Consider the following 16893-nt stretch of genomic DNA (forward strand, 5'->3'; position numbering starts at 1 on the left):
CAGAACCTACATGGCAGCTTACAATTGTCTATAACTGGCCAGGCGATGGTGGCGCACGCCTTTAATCCCAGCACTTGGGAGGCAGAGGCAGGCGGATTTCTGAGTTCGAGGGCAGCCTGGTCTACAGAGTGAGTTCCAGGACAGCCAGAGATACACAGAGAAACCCTGTCTTGAAAAAAAAACAAAATAAAACAAACAAACAAAAAAAAAAACCAATTGTCTATAACTCTAGTTCCAGGGAATCTGACACCCTCATAAAGACATATGTTCAGGCAAAACATCATTGCATAGGAAATATAAAAATAAACAAGTTTTTTTTAAAAAAATAAAATAAAAAAACAGGAAAAATGAGAGTTCAGAGCAGGCTCCAGCCCATGGTCCTGTCTACACGGGTCCCATGAACAGCTGAAGGGACAGAAAGAGCCAAAAGCCACAGAAGAGCCACACCCATCCTAAGATCCCACAGCACTACATCCCATGGACGAGTCTTCTCGGAATGGTCAGTTTAGAGTTCTTAGGGACTGCCTGGCCAGCTGAGGCACTGTACTGGGAACGAGGAAAGGGTGTTTAGTCTACATTAGAACTGATACTCCACAGATATTACTTCCCGGAGGCCTCCAGCATTCCACAAGGTCCCAATGGAGGCTTGAGTGTCCCATTGAGTAATGATCAGAAGAAGAGGCCACAGTGAGTTCAGTCCTTGTCTCTAGGCCACCAGGACAGCATCCAAGCTTACTTCCTATAGGATGAATACATGGTCCAGGCTCAGCACCAGCAGGCAGTGTCACAGACAAAACTGTCCAGCAGAGGGAGCCAGTCACAAAGCAGGAAGGAATCTACCCAAACCCTTGCCCAGGAACCTCACCGGCTGCCACAGAGGAAGAGCAGATTCTGGACAGCAGGAACGGTGGAGTTAGCATTCTGGCCAGTGACCAGATGGCGGTCCAGCACCACATGCACAGCGTCAGGTTCACTGGCTAAGGCAAAAGGCACAAGCCTTAGGCACACAAGGACTAGGCCCAGTCCCACTCCCACCCATTGAGGAGCTGTGAACACCAGGGGTCAGTAGGAGTGTATCTCTGCCTGGGTGAACCACTGGACACAAGACTTAAGGCACCCAAGACACAGCAGGTAGCCTTACCCATCTAAATGAAGGGGTACCAACTCGGACTCACCACTGAAGCCAGCACCAGAGTCCTTCACAAAGTCTTCAACGATCAGTGGTAGGCGGGCAAAGCCAGGTGCCCTGATGAGCTCGTACACAGAAGGCTGCAAGGCAGGGCCTAGTCAGCTAGTGGCTCTACCTGGTCCACTGCCCTACTGTCTCAAGGACCACCAACCCCAGGGACCAGGCAGGTCAAATCAGCAACAGCCTTAGCTACCACATGGGGAGATAGGGGTAAAGGCAGAGCTCAGTTGTCTTTTGGGGACTAAGCCACTATGGCTTAGGGTGCCTGGCTCCCCCAGCATCAAGGCATATGTGACCAAAATGAGATGGGCTGGTATCCTCTGGAAGGACCCCTTGGTAGGTTCCATGATGTCCAGGTAAGGGGCTGAGGCTCACCCAGAGGGCTCCAGGATGTGCTTGCCCTCTTACACTTAGCACGTTATCACTCAGCCAAGGAGAGAACTGTTCTAGCAGCTAGGGAATGACAGGTCACTGCCTGTAGGAATCTCCTCCTAGTTTCAGGTAAGGAAACAACATGTACAGGACACTGGCTTTCCATGAGGTACTTACCCCTGTCAGACTGTAACCCTGGAACACCCAGGACCTATCTTCATTGGTAGCACAGCACAGGGCAGCAACACCATGGCCAATGGCACAGATGGGTTCTAAAAGCAGCAAAATACTCTAAAGCCCTGGATGCTATCCTGGGTAGGGTCCCCTCCCAAGTGTCCCCTCACCCACGGTGGATATAGCCTAGAGCCCATACTGCCTCAGTTTTGAGACATGTGTAAGCATGTAGAACTCCCAGTCTATGTACCAGCCACTGCTTCAAACTGCAGAGAAGCCACTGGGGGCATCCTGCTCTGCAATGGGGCTACCCTGGTTCTCCATAGGCAAGTTAATGGCCAGTGTGTTCCCATGGCCGAGGTGGCTGGGAACAACTGCTGCCTGTCCCAGCCTAGAAGACCAGCTCTTACCACCAAAGGACACTGTGTGGATCCTGTGTGCATGCTAGTCTCTGATGAGCATCCTGTCCCGCCTAAAGATGTACTTTTATCACAACACATGTTGCCCATTCCCACCAGGAATTCAGACAGCATCCTGACTAGCTTACCATGGAAAAGGCTAAGAGGCCATGGTCACCAGCCCTCTCTCAGCCTGAAAAGGCCCACAGCATACAGACTGACAGTACACACATGATCACAGAGCAACTTATCTGTGTGCACCTCAAAGCCCCTGCAACTCTCCACTCCCATCTGAGGGGCTGCTGAAATCACCATGCATGCCTAGTCCTGAACGCTAAACCCTGTACCCAACATCCACTCCACGTCTCCCTTCCGAGCCTACAGTCTAGTTCCCTGTCACCCACTGTTTTGGTTGCTCCCTCCTACTTCCCACCCAGTGTCTGCCTGCCAGTCTGTTCTGCAGTTTCTTGTCACCCACTGCTCTCAGAGCGGAAGTGCTGCAGTATTCGAGCCAGGGACCCACTGCTGGCAAGATCAGCCAGGGCGCCAGGACAGCTGGGAATCAGGAGAGCATGGTACCGGGCACCTAGGGGTAAAACACAGGTCAAATAAGGGACTGGCTAGGACACAGAGGCCTCCACAGGGACCATGTTTCCAACCTACCGTCTATGGACTCGAGCTTAGCAGGACTGGCATACGCCTTGAGGCGGAAGTCTTGTACCCAACGTGCATTGGTCTCAGTCACATCCACAAAGTCCATGGCCTTTCCCTATAAAAGCACAGTCGGCACCGGGGTCTCTCCCACATCTGGATGACAGAGAACTACGAAAGGCTAACAGACTTAAACAACAGCCCAGGGCACAAACACCCACCCGAACAGCACTTTTACTGGCTGGCTCAGGCAGGAAGCCTCCAGTGGCTATGGAGAAAGAGCAAGTACAAAGAAGGCCCAGAGAACCAAACCGCCAGTGTGTGGAGCCCAGTGCTACTCAATGCTGAGGTCTTTCCACACCCTGTCCCCCATGGTCTCCAGTCTCCTACTTATAAAGTAGCAACAACTGTCCCACCCAGCTGGTGACTTCAAAACACTCAAAGTCATAAATACACAATACACACTTGCTGTGACCCATTTATATCATATGTCCCCAGGGCCATAATACAAGAATCAAGAATCTCTCCTATTAGGAGCAAATGTGCAGGACCCACACAGTAGGACCAAGCTTCATCTTTCACTTAAAGATGGCCTGCAAAAGTGCAAGTCACAATGAAAAAAAAAAAAATCTCCCTGAACACAGGTAGTCAGAGTCCAGGGAATGGGACGCTGACTTAAGGATGCCTCCAAGATTGACTGTAGATCCCTGTACCGGGAGGTAGCTCCCTCCTGGCCCTATTAACCATAGAGGGCTCTCTACACTCTGCTAGCCTCAACCCAGGAAATGGAAACATCTCAGGGGTTCCCTGGAGAAGGGTGACTACTTACCCCTGGGGTGGCCACCTGTAGGTTGAAGGCAGCACTGGCCAACGTGAAACAGTGGATGAAGGACTGGGCTGACACACCTGCAAGAGAGGGTTCCAGAAAGGCAAGGGCATGGCAGGGCCAGCTGGCCTCTCCCTATTCCTCAGAGACTGCTCCAGTGCTGCTGGGGGCCATCCTTGTCCCAGAACCAGGCTTAGGCGAGGTCCATTTTACCCACCACAGGGCTTCTACCCTGGGGGGCAGGACAGCAGCCCTTCAGATTCATGAATATGTAACTGAGAGGACCTGCTCAGGGGTCCACAGCAAAAGTCTATTATTTTGCCCAGCTTTAGCCACTGGCCCCTGGAAAACCTGTAGGTGCTCCAATGGTCCTGAAGCCTGCCAGAACAGGCCCTCCACTTGACCTACTAACTCTACCTTCAGGCCCCCAGCTCACCTTAACTGTCCACCAACACCGCTACACCCTTGGCAGCATCCTACCCTGTCCCAGTACAGGTACTTCCAAAGGTAAACATCTGGTGCATCCCCTTACAGAGCCACCAAGATCCAAGGTCCCCATAACCTGAGAAGAGCAGTGAACATGTCACAGAGGTAAATGCAGCAGGAGAGGAGAGTGGTGTCTGGGGCACTGCCCACACCCAGGACACATCTAAGATTCTGCCCCCACCATGGTATTCTCAGCCCTCTTCTGCCCATCAAAAGTCCTTCAAAAAGGAATAAAGCTTGCCTAATCGAAAAGACTCAGACTAGGGTGTGGTGGTGAACACCGGCTTTTTTGTTTTGTTTTGTTTTTCGAGACAGGGTTTCTCTGTATAGCCCTGGCTGTCCTGGAACTCACTCTGTAGACCAGGCTGGCCTTGAACTCAGAAATCTGCCTGCCTCTGCCTCCCAAGTGCTGGGATTAAAGGCGTGTGCCACCACTGCCCGGCAATCCTATGGCTTTTTTAAAGACAGCATCTCATGTAGCCATTGCCCTCTTTATCCTCCAGCCTCCAACTCCTACACTGGGCTTTTGGCTTGTGGATTTTGTTTTGGTTTAGATTTTGAGTCAAGACCTCACTGTGTACTCCTGCTCACCTGGAACTTGCTATAAGTTCTAGACTGTCCTCAAACTCCCAGAGATCCATCAGCCTCTGCCTCCTGAGTGCTGGGTTTTAAAGACAATTTTTAGTGACTGTCTACAAATTATTCCCACCAGTTCCTCAGTCCCCCACTTTCCAACTCTCTCAGTAAGGCCTACCTAGGAGCAGCTGTAGATTCTCTTAACCCTCTATTCCAGGGAAGAGCAGCACCCTCAGGCCCCTCTCATCTTCACCTGTGACGCTTCAGTATGAAACCCATAAGTCCATCGGTCCAAGATCGCAAGCTACCCTCGGCCTCACACCCACTTGCAGGTCTATACGATTTCGAGAGGGAAACACCGGGCTGCAGCCCTGGGCTCCACCTCTCCACAGTGACTATATCGGGCCAGTTGGTTCCCTAAGGACCCGTGAAGTAATCATCTGCCCAGCACCCCAGACACACACCGGGCAGCTGGAACCCATATGAAGCCAACAGACCCTTTCTGTGTGAGGATCCCTTCTGTGAAGCTCTTCTGAGGAAACCCTTTCAGGATCGCTTCCTGGAGATGCACGAAGATAAACCCAAGATTGGGGGGATAGAGACGCTGAAACCATGGGCAGGGTACCAAGCCCCTGCGGCTGACCCGGGGGCAGGGTCATCTCTGCAGCCGCTGGCCATCTCTGTCTGCTTGTGCAGACAACATAGTAGTAGGCCTGCGCCAGAGAAACAGGTGCAGGGTCCCAGAATCCCAACTCCACAAGCAAAAACGTTGGCCCAGAGTCAGGACTGCAGGCTACTGAGCCACACAACTGCCCTGCGCCCCTCACCTTCGGAAGCACCGCTGGCCACCAGGAGACAGGCAGGCCTACTTGGCAGCCGCTCGGAGGCCATGGCTACAGCCCAGGCTGATACTTGCGCGAGGGACCGGGTGAGGCGGGGCTTGCCTGCAGGGAGTGGAATGCGCATGCGTGCGGCACGAAGGGCGGGGCTCGCCGGCAGGATGCGAGGGGGGGCTGGGGGCAAGACGCGGAACTCGATTGAAGATTTGCGCAGCTTGCGCGTGCGCAAGACGTAATGGATGGGACGCGGGCGTGGGAGGGGCGTGGGAGGGGCGGGGACGGAGCGGGGGCGGGGACGGAGCGGGCGCGGGATAAACTACGGGATGCGGAGTGCTCATTGCTCGAATGGTGGTGGCTACCGGTACAGGCTTAGGGTGCATGTCAGTTGAGTGCAGCGGGCTGGACAGACGTTCCTGAGTCCGAGTCGAGTCTGCCACAGGGCTACCACACCTTGGGCCTTTGCCCGCAAGTTGAGCCCGTAAATGTGTCAGGAAGCGAAGACCGGTCAGGCGGACAGGGTGAGGGGCACGGAGTTGGTAGCATGTGGGCGGATCTTCCTCTGCGGGTTTGGGAAAGATGTCTGGGTCCTTTGAGTTTTGTATGTTCCTATAGAGAATGAAATGTCACTTCCTGAATTGTGAACGCCTCTGGGGGTTGATGTTGAGTTTCCTGAGGAAAAGACCAGATTGTTTGGGGAGGGCAACCTGTATCTAAGTGCATGACTGTGGGGCTCCTGTTGGGGCCTAAGAAGAGGAACCTGGAGCCCAGGTTTTTTGTTATCTGAGTGGTGATGTTTGAAGATTCACAGGCCAGAAGTCAGACCACAAGCTTGACCTAGCCACAAGGAGAGCCTTCTGGAGCTGTAGACTGCCCTATCCTTATTAAATCCCCATTTGTTGACATGAAGCCCAGAAATTGAAGGGGTCAGATTGGCTAGTGTCCACACACTCACACAGTTCCACCTTTGTGCTGCCTCCAAAGTAACATTAAGGCACCAGAAATGGCAGCGCAAGCAGTAGGCTTGAGTCTTGAGGAGGAAAGTATATTTAATTCAACGCCCAGGTGTTAGATGTAAATTTTGTAAAGAGACCACCATTCCAGGGAATAGTCTGGACAAGGCAGATTTTACTCTTGATGAAGAGAGTGTACTGGAGGAAAGAGTGAACAGCACACCAAGACATGAAGTGCATTTGATTTTATTCTAACTCCGGTGGTGGCTGAGTCTTTTGCCTGCTGACTGGAGTCCAAACTCACAATCTTATTTAGTTGACTAGTCTGAAAAGACTCAACATACAAGAAATGGAGGAAGGGGAAAGCAGCCCTTCAGGCAGTGGCTGAAGGAGGGTCACTGTTCCAAGCTAGAGTAGAGAAATGGACCTTTGGGTAAACAAAGCTTTTACTTGGTGGGGAAGAGTAAAAATTTGCATAAAAGTCCTACTAGGTGAGGGAGATAAAAATATTTGAATTCTTCATTTTAAACACAAGTTTTATATTATTTGATAGAAAAGACTAACATTTGCTGGGCCTGGTATTCCACGCCTTTAATCCCAGCACTCAGAGACAGAGCAAGTGAATCTCTGAGTTCAAGGCTGGCCTGTTCTACAAAGGGAGTTCCAGGACAATGAGGGATACCCAGAGAAGAAATCCTGTCTTTAAAAAAAAAAAAAAAAAAAAAAGGGCTGAAGAGATGGCTCAGTAATTGAGAGCACTGACTGCTCTTCCAGAGGTCCTGAGTTCAATTACCAGCAACCACATGGTGGCTCACAACCATCTATAATGGGATCCAATGCCCTCCTCTGGTGTGTCTGAAGACAGCTATAGTGTGCCCACATATATAAAATACAATTAAAAATTAAAAGAAAAAGACTGATATTTGATACTTTTTTTTTTTTTTTTGGTTTTTTGAAACAGGGTTTCTCTGTGTAGCCCTGGCTGTCCTGGAACTCACTCTGTAGACCAGGCTGGCCTTGAACTCAGAAATCCACCTGTCTCTGCCTCCCAAGTGCTGGGATTAAAGGCATGCACCACCACTGCCCGGCTTGATACTTCTTAAACAGGTTCTAGTGCTGAGGGAAGTCAGGGCAGGAACTGAAGTAGAGACCCAACCCTGTGAAGGAATACTGCTTGCTGTCTTTTTTAGCTACCTTTCTTTACTTTTGTTTTTGTTTGTTTCTTTTTTCTGAAACAGGGTTTCTATGTGTAGCCCTGGCTGTCCTGGAACTCATTCACTCACTCGGTAGATCAGGCTGGCTTCCAACTGAGATCTCACTGTGAGTGCTAGGATTAAAGGCATGTGCTATTGTGTGTACCTCGTCTGACAGGTGAGTCACATAGCTGGGGGGATGAATACCTAAATAATTCTATGACCTGTGTCCAGAGTGGTGTGTTTGTGAGAGAGCAGATTGTCTGGTTTCCTGTAGAGCCTTCGAGAATGCTCAGGACACACATGGAATTGAGCATTCAGGACTAAATAGGCAGATGTGACAGACAAACAGTGGCTGGCCAGGAGCCACACTGTGAATCTGACATCCTTGGGCCACCTTCCCTTTGTCTCCTGTGATCAGTGGGGTTCACGGTCTCAGCACATTGCTTCAGGTCAGGCCCTAGTGTAGAGTTACCTGCTAAATTGCCTGTTGCTGAGCAACATCCTGGATCCTATGTGCTCAGGTAAGTGGACTGGTACATTGGCCCCCAGGCACTTCCTGCTACAGTGTCTAGGCCCTGCCCTGCCACCTCAGTATCATCCTTCAGGGCTGACATCTGGGCCTGGACACCTGGACAAGATCAGGGCCACTATGGGGATTAACGGTCAGGTTTTGCCACTTGAGGGAGAGCACTGGAGGCCTCTAAGATGTTTCTGGCAAGCTCCATGACCCCATCATGAGAGAGGCTCCATGTCCTATCCTGCTCTGTGAAGCTTTCTCTCAGTCTCCTTCATGGAGACTGGTCCTGATTGTGCGGCTTAGACGTAATGTCCTAGGACATCAGATCTATCAGCAAGTGCCCATGTGGATACTTGGGGAGGGAAGGGTTGAGGACTACATAGGTAGGGTCAGCTTGTGTTTAGCAATCTGGAACTCTTGATATTGATGGTAGGTTGTTTGAGCAAGGCATAGTGGTGCAAAGCCTTTAATTCCAGCACTTGGGAGGCAGAAGCAGACAGATCTCTGTGAGGTCCGTCTGATGTGTATAGTGAGCTCCAGAACAGCCAGAAAGAATTACAGAGAACCTATCAAGAAAAGGAAAGAAAACGAGGCAGCTACTTCTCTTCCATATCCAGGACCTGCTTCTATTGGAATGTAAGGGTAGATGAGAGTCCTAGGAGACTTCTGCCCTGCTGTGCTGACCTGTGCTACAGGCCTCCTGCCCCCTGTGACCCTTGCTGCCTCTTTGATTTCTGTTTCAGAGTAGGCCTGGGCCATTTCCGGGACAGCTATGCACATCTAGGAACTTCTTTCTGTCCAACTCACAACCTTCTTAAAGCCTGGGGCATCAGCTGCAGTGTCCACTCAGAACTGCCTTTGTGAGGACACCCTCACGTGGGTGTTGCCCTGAGTGCCACTCTGTTAGTTCAGGTGGCTATCACGTGCTCCTTGGATGTGAGGACTGAGTGTTTGGGGACATGAGGTTCTTTTGGCTTGGGGTGGGGAATCACAATCCTTGCCATGTAAACACTTCTCGGGGTGGAGGGAGAGGAACTGCCTAGAGATGAGAGGCAGCCCTCAAGTGACTTTCAGGACCCATTAGGGCTCAGGTGGGATTCTCTTGGACCAAGTAGTGGGTGAAGTCTGGAGCTTTAAACGTAAGTCATGCAAACTGTACAAAACAAGCAGAGTGCAGCTGGCAGCCTTGCTGTCAGGTATGGGGTTGTGAAAGTTCCTCCACCTAAGGTGGGACCTCTGCAGTGTCAGAGTGCCAAAACAGCTGGCCAGCCAGATACTGTCTAACATGTGGGCAGGTGATGGCGCTGTGGCCTTAAGTAGGGTGATGTGGCCAGGAAGCAGGCACAAAGGTTCCCTCTGAGTGACAAGTTTAGGAGCTTCACTCTGACACCCCTAGATCCATGGGGCTGGAGGGGGCAGATGAGAAGACTTGATAGGTGTGTACCCCTCTCTCGATGAATAGCTTATCTAGTCTGGAGACAGAGAGCCTCCTTATCTGCCCTCTGAGGATTTAACTGCACTGCATCCTTTTTTTCCTTCTTGGAATTGTAAGGCCAACAAATAAAATCAGTCACCGTGAAGAAGTAAAGAAGGTTCTCTTCTGAGCCAAAGAATAAGAGAAGCTTGAAAAGAGCTCAAATCCACTTCCCAGCCCTGGCAGCTGGAGGTCAGATACAGCTCAGATAGAACACAGGGGTGGTGATGGACGTGGGGGTCTAGGCACAGGTAAACCTGTCCCCACTCTGCTATTCTTTACAGTTACTGTGTAGCCCAGAGTGAGTACTGGGATTGAGATTACAGGTGTAAATTTTCTAAGAACTGGTGCTGATTCTCTCTGATCCTCTTAGTCTTTTTCTGCCCTTGCCATAGAGCTTGTCATGACTCGGGCGTTGAGTGGCAGAGCCTCTACTGACTGAGGAGATACAGAGCAATTAGATGCAGCAAGCGTAAAGGTGAGTGGCTGGTTAATAGGCCTCAATTTCGTCAGAAGCCTGGCTGCTCTGCTTTTATCTCCTGCTGTCGCTGAGGGCTGAGCAGGCAGCTGGCCAACTTCCTTATTTCTAGGATGCAGAAAGCATGGCTCATGTATTTGTAAGCCGCTCCAGAAAGCACCAACAAGCTGGCCCGCCAGCATGTTTTTTTTTTTGTTTGTTTGCTTTTTTTTTTTTTTTTTTTTTCTGAGACTGGCCTAGAACTCTGGAAGCTCCTGGAGATGGGGAGAGCCACATCTTGTTAGTTATGCATCTCTTTTTTAAAGAAATTTATTCATTTACTTTTTTTTGTTTTGGTTTGGTTTTTTGTTTTGTTTTGTTTTGGTTTTCGAGACAGGGTTTCTCTGTGTAGCCCTGGCTGTCCTGGAACTCACTCTGTAGACCAGACTGGCCTCGAACTCAGAAATCCGCCTGCCTCTATCTCCCAAGTGCTGGGATTAAAGGCGTGCGCCCACTGCCCTGCTCATTTACTTTTTTTTTTTTTTTTTTTTTTTTTTTTTTTTAAATTTATTTATTTATTATATGTAAGTACACTGTAGCTGTCTTTAGACACCCATATGAGGGCACCAGATCTCATTGTAGATGGTTGTGAGCCACCATGTGGTTGCTGGGATTTGAACTCATGACCTCTAGAAGAGCAGTCAGTGCTCTTAACCGCTGAGCCATCTCACCAGCCCCCGCTCATTTACTTTTTTAAAACAAGATTTATTTACTATTTGTATAGCATTCTGCCTGCATACATGCCTGCAGGCCAGAAGAGGGCACCAGATCTCATTCTAGATGGTTATGAGCCACTATGTGGTTGCTGGGAATTGAACTCAGGACCTCTGGAAGAACAGACAGTGCCATCTCCAGCTCTGTTCATTTACTTCCTCCTCCATCCTTTCCTCCAAGTCCTTCCCTTCCACCCCACCCACTACCTATGCATATCTCTTACCCTCTAAACCTAAACTTCTTTTTGGGACCCCAAAGATGGACTTGAGAAGCCTCTGAACAGGGTCTCACTGTGTAGCCTTGGCTCTTCTGGAACTCTGTAACCAGGCTGACCTCAAACTTACAGAGATACACTTGCCTCTGTGTGCGCGTGTGCGCGTGTGCGCGTGTGCGCGTGTGCGCGTGTGTGCGTGTGTGCGTGTGTGTGTGTGTGTGTGTGTGTGTGTGTGAGAGAGAGAGAGAGAGAGAGAGAGAGAGAGAGAGAGAGAGAGGAGAGAGAGAGGTAGGTTGGTTGAGAGAGAGAGAGCGCAAGTCCTGAATACAGGAGGCCTGGGGATTTGGGGGCTGGGTGTTGTTAGTTTTTTAAATGTATGTTCTGGGTTTGCACTTGTGATTTCAAGGTAAGTACTTGTTCACTGAGCTGTCTTCCCCAGCTCCTTACTTTCCTCTTCCTTCTGTAGCTGTCATTTTGGGGATGACTTGTTAGGACTGTCAAAGGCCAGACTTTGAACCAAACAGTTTGGTAAGGCTGCTGACGCAAAACAGGACTTTCACTTCAAAGTGAATAAGAAATGTTTGTTCTAAACCAAATGTAAGTGACCATGGTTCAGGAATACCAATCAGGTTGCCTTGAATGGGTTCCAGTGTAGGAGTGGGTACAGGAACTATAGTTATAAAACAAAAAGTCATAAATGGAGGCATTTGCCAGATACATTGGGATGGGATGGGCACCAGATAGGAAGGTAGATAGATAGCTGGAAAATCTCTGCTGTCAGTTTCAGATACTGTCTGATAACATTCTTTGCTTTTGAGTTGGTAGACGTGAAAGTTAATCATTCCAAAGATTCTTCCTGATAGAAGGATGGTAGGTCAGAGACAGAGGTGGACAGTGAGTAACTACAGAGGGAGCTAAAGATAGCCCCAGATAATTCGGCTCTGGGTCTGCGACTTTCCCACTCTACACATTAATCAGGAGGTTCTGCTCGTAGAATCTTTTTTTAAAATTATTTTTACACATTGGTGTTTTGTCTGTATGGGGGAATCAGCTCACCTGGCACTAGAGTTACAGAAAGTTGTGAGCTGACATGGAAAATACTGGGAATTGAACCAGGGTCCTCCAGAAGAGCAGCCAGTTGTCTTAAGGGCCGTCTCTCTTGCCCTGCCTTGAACAGTCTTTAATGTATGTGTGGCTTTTTTTTCTGGGATCCTGAGTTTTCAAGGCTAAGCAAAGTTGTTCTTTCTCCCTGTCCCCCCATCTCCCTGTCTACATCTAAGGGTGTAAGGGTCTGAGAATCACTGAAAGAAGAATCTAATCTTGAATAGTATGCAAAGACAAAGAATGTTTGTTCTGCAGAAACTCAGCATGCAGGAGTCAACCATCCAAGCAAAATGGTGGCCCTGAGGCAAGCTCACAGACCCCTTTTAAAGCCAGTTAGGAGTTTTCCAGGTCTGGTTGGATCACCTTCATCAAGAGTGGTTTAGTTTATGGTATGGGATATTTGTATACTCTTGATTGGTTTTTACTCAAGGGAAAGAGGGTTACCTTATAGGGATTTTTTCCATATCTGTCGTAAGCCCCCAGTCAGATGTCAGGGCAGTCGCTGATTGGCTGCCCTTTTTCTGCAGTTTTCCCAAGAAGCCTGGACTGTCCTAGAAATCGAAGTTTAAGGCCTAACATGGCTGCCTGTTCTAAAATGGAGTGAGTTAGGTCCATCCTCTCAGGGAAGGCTGAGAAGTGATCACAAACTGAGGAGGCTTTCTAGGGTGTGGTTCCCTAAATGAAGTAGACGTGGATGCTACCAAGTGCCCAGCCGACACTGTCCTGCAGGAGCTCTGTGTGTGTCTGTGGCTCAAGACTTGGGCAGGTAAACTGTTTTACGCTGACACAGATGCTCAGAAGAGACAAATGCTTATGGTCGGGGCTCGTGAGCCTGGTGCGACATCGACTTGAAGTAGGTGCTTAGAAGCTGCTTTTGCTGAGCCTGTGAGAAGGCCACCAAGCCTGACCACCTGAGTTCCATTCCTAGGGCTCACATGATGGCTGAAGAGAATGGACTCCGACAAGTTCTTCTTGATCTGTATGTGTACATACACACACAAAATAGAAATAAAAATTTAAAGTGTAAAAGAAACTTTTTAACTAAAAAGCATTCCCCACTTGGGCCTTCAAAGTCACTGGGATGGTTGCTCTTTTTGGTCTTTTGAGACAGGCTGGTCACAAAGATCTGACTTCTGCCTCTGGAGTGCTGGAATTAAAGGTACGTACCACCACCACTAGGCTACTTTTTATTGTTTGTCCAGAGCCTCTGGACCTGTGTAAGAGAGTTTCTAGACAAGGTTAATGGATGTGAGAAATCCACACTAAAGGCGTGCACCACCACTGCCCAGCACAAGGACTGTTTAGTTATGAGAACATCTTACCTCTTACCCAGTTCTTAACATAAACCTAAAATCCATGTAAGTATCCCCAAAAGGGTTTGAGGGTAACTGAGCATCTTAACTGCTTCCGCTTCTCACTGTGACCGAACCTCTTCTCTCTTCTCAGCATCGGTTAGCATGTCAGTGGTCCAAGTGACTGACTGGCCCATTGGGGAGCTTTAAACATTTGCCCCGAGAGTTACATCGTGAGTTCACCTCCAGAACAGGGTTCCTTCCAGCAGTGTCCAGCAAGGGCGCCTCTGTGAAGCTGACGTGATCTTATCACATTTCCGTTCTGTGGATCTGTGTGTGATTTGGTATACAGGAGCATGTTTGGTTTGGTTTGTTTTTTCCCTAGACAGGGTTTCTTTCTGTACTCCTAGATGTCGTGGAACTCACTTTGTAGATCAGGCTGGTCTCAAACTCACAGAGATATGCTTGCTTCTGCCTCCTGAGTGCTGGGATTAAAGGTGTGCACCACCACAGCCTGGTGATATTCTTAAAAATATACTGTATATTTTCCTTATCTGCATTTGTTTAGACTATGAACGTTGTGATATAAATAATTTAAATCAGCCTTCCCACAGCAGAAGTTATGGAGCTTGTTTCCCTTTGTGGGATGGTCCTGTGACATATTAGAGCCCATTCCCTGGGACCTCTGCCATCTCAGGTGCTTCCTGAGGGTAGGCAAGCATTCCCCTGCTAGGCTGCATCCTACCCCTCATTTTCACAGGGATCTCACTAAGTATTCCTTTATAGTTCAGGCTGCCCTCGAATTTATGATCGATCCTCCTGACTTGTACCAGCTGGTCCAGCGGTTTCCTTTTATTTTTAAATTTATTTTAGGCATATGAGTGTTTTATCTGCATGTACACCTGCATGCCATAAGAGGGCATCAGATCACATGACAGATGATTATGAGCCATCATATAGTTGCTGAGAATTGAACTCAGGACCTCTGAAAGAGCAGCCAGTGCTCTTAACCACTAAGCCATCTCTCCAGCCCCAGCTCTTTTCTGTTTTAGTCCCAAGATGGTCTCATGTCATAGCCCAGGCTGTCTGAAACTCTCCTCCCTCTAACTCTGCCTCCTAAAGGCTGAGATTATAAATGTTGGTCTCTGTGATTATTTTGTTCCCTGGTTCTAATGTTGCTCTGGAGCGAGCACAAGTAGGACATTGGAGAAGTGAAGAAAAGACTTAGAGTTGCAGTCACAGGTGGGAGATGCAAGCTTAATTCAGGCTGTCCTTAAAGGCAAGAGGAGATGGTGTCACAGGTGGGTGGCAGAGGCTTGTCTGCTGTCTGAGACTGGGGCCATCTTGGCTCTGATGGAACAGAAACACCTTCAGCGTCCTGGCTGGTCATCCATAGGGAGCCTACTTGCCCAACAGGATTAAGTGTGAGTACATGGTGAGATTGTTTCACTAGATAGCATGGCAAGGTCTCCTATCCAAGATTCCAGAGTGCAAAGGGACAATGTGACATTTGTTAACCCTCCTGCAGCAAGTGAGGAAACATTTGCAATAAGCTGCAGCACTAAAGCTTCAATGCAAAATGAAGAATAAGGTAAGCAGGAAATAGCTCAGTCAGACGACCTGAGCTGGATCTCCAGAAACCACAGAAACCATAAAATAGAAAAGCCAGGTACAGTGGCTCACAATTGTAACCTCAGCACTGGGGAGAAACAGGAATTCCTAAGGGTTGCTGATCAGCTAGCCTAGCCTAAATAGTCCCAGACCAGTGAGAGATCCTGTCTCAAAACAAAACAAAAAGTTGATCAGGGCTAGAGAGATGCCTCAGCAGTTAAGAGCACTGGCTGTTCTTCCAGAGGACTTGGGTTTGATTCCCAGTACCCATAGGGCATCTTACAACCATCTGTAACTCTAGTTCTAAAAGATAACTACACCCTCTTCTGACCTCTCGACACCAGATATGCAGGTAGTACAATGACATACATGCAGGCAAATTAGGCATACACATAAACAGAAAGACAAGGTAGATAAACTAAACAGTGCTTAAGGCTTGATACCTGAGTTGACCTCTGGTTTGTTCTACAGTTTTGAGACAGGGTCTTTTGTGTAGCCCTGACTATCCTGGAATTCACTATGTAGACCAGGCTGGCCTGGAACTCACAAAGAACAATCTGCGTCTACTTCTCAGTTGCTGGGATTAAGGGCAGGGGCCACCACATCTGGCTTAGAAATTAACTATAACAGGCAAATAACAAATTCCCCTGAATGGCCTGAAGTCCCCCTTACCCAGCTCCACCCTTAACGTCCTCACTACCTTCTAGTAGCGTACATACCAGCTGACCCCCAGTCTGCAACACAGCATTGCCTACAAAGAACTTTCCAGGTCTAAACCAGAGCAAGGCTTCACAAAGTTTTCATTTCTGCCCTGTGTAAAGGTGCCAGTATTCTCTTTACTGAGATTTAAGTCTTTTATTTTGTGCATATGTGTGTTTTACCTGTATGTGTATCTGTAGCTCAGTTCCCTAGAACTGCTGTTACAGGTTGCAAGCTATCATGTAGGTTCTGAGAACCAAACTCAGGTCCTCTGGAAGAGCAGTCAGTGATCTTAACCACTGAGCCATCTCTCAAGCCACCAACATTTTAACTAATTTTTACATGTATGGGTGTTTGGCCTGTATGTCTGTGTACCATGTGTGTGCCGATTACCTGGGGGAGGCCAGAAGAAAGCATCAGATCCTTTACAAATGGTTGTTAAGCACTATGTAGGTGCTGGGAATCCAATCCAGGTCCCCTGGAAGAGCAGTTAATGCTTTTAACTGGTGAGCCATGTCTCTCGCCCCAGGCACCAATGTTTTAAAAAACAACCTAAAGGTACTTCAATAGAGAATAAGGAGCAACAGCATGAGCAGAATATCACTTAAAAGTGCCAGCTTTCAGTGGTTCACCACAGCAGACGCTCACAGCCACCACCTCTGCAGCCTCCCAGTGCAATGCAATGCCTGAGGAGCTTATGTGTTTTAAGTGCAAGGCAAAGGATGGGTGGATGGGAGTACTGGGTGACGCAGCGAATGTCCACCAGGCAGCGCAGGCAGCCTTGGCACCTGCAGTGCAGATGAGCTGGAGGTGGCTGTGTGTCCGGCATGTCCAGAACCCTCTTCAGGAATTCTTGAGTCAGGCAGGAGCCAGCCTGGACTTGAAAGAGACAGTCTGTACTGACAGTGGTCAAAGGGAGACTAGGAAGAGTGGTCTGAAGAAGGCCAGGTGCTCATTTCAAATGTCTTCATCCTGTTGGAGTTGTCCAGATTTGGATGGGATGTGTTATTCGGGCAGAGCTACTTCTCTGAGCAGGGTGGTTACCAAGAGATTGGAAACAAAACAGAACAAACAAACAAAAAAATGCCAGCTCA

General features: G+C 48.8%; 1 protein-coding gene across 2 annotated transcripts; it reads right to left on the minus strand.

Moving 5' to 3' along the window:
• Positions 1 to 280: 280 nt before the first annotated feature.
• Positions 281 to 5588, minus strand: Gatd1 (glutamine amidotransferase like class 1 domain containing 1). 2 transcript variants are annotated; one of them, XM_028786885.1, is made up of 8 exons: positions 5500 to 5588; positions 3614 to 3690; positions 2797 to 2902; positions 2612 to 2719; positions 1739 to 1833; positions 1176 to 1269; positions 866 to 977; positions 281 to 739 (listed from the first exon to the last, which is right to left on the minus strand). In XM_028786885.1, the coding sequence occupies exons 1-8, from the start codon at positions 5561 to 5563 to the stop codon at positions 733 to 735; spliced, it is 663 nt and encodes a 220-aa protein (XP_028642718.1). In that variant the 5' UTR covers positions 5564 to 5588; the 3' UTR covers positions 281 to 732. The 2 variants fall into 2 exon arrangements, with proteins under 2 accessions (XP_028642718.1, XP_028642719.1); XM_028786886.1 differs by lacking the exon at positions 281 to 739 and having other exon boundaries at positions 862 to 977.
• Between the last annotated feature and the right edge of the window lie 11305 nt (positions 5589 to 16893).

The sequence above is a fragment of the Grammomys surdaster genome, unplaced genomic scaffold (genome assembly GCF_004785775.1).
Source record: "Grammomys surdaster isolate TR1022 unplaced genomic scaffold, NIH_TR_1.0 125603, whole genome shotgun sequence".
Lineage (NCBI taxonomy): Eukaryota > Metazoa > Chordata > Mammalia > Rodentia > Muridae > Grammomys > Grammomys surdaster.

What these genes read in the sequence shown, in the direction of transcription:
- Gatd1 (XM_028786885.1), bottom strand. Translation starts at nt 5,563, where the DNA reads ATGGCCTCCGAGCGGCTGCCAAGTAGGCCTGCCTGTCTCCTGGTGGCC. An exon ending in GGCCAGCGGTGCTTCCGAAG is followed by an intron (nt 3,691 to 5,499) that starts GTGAGGGGCGCA and finishes CCTCTCTTGCAG; the next exon opens with GTGTGTCAGCCCAGTCCTTC. An exon ending in CTCTGGTGCTGGCTTCAGTG is followed by an intron (nt 978 to 1,175) that starts GTGAGTCCGAGT and finishes CTTTTGCCTTAG; the next exon opens with CCAGTGAACCTGACGCTGTG.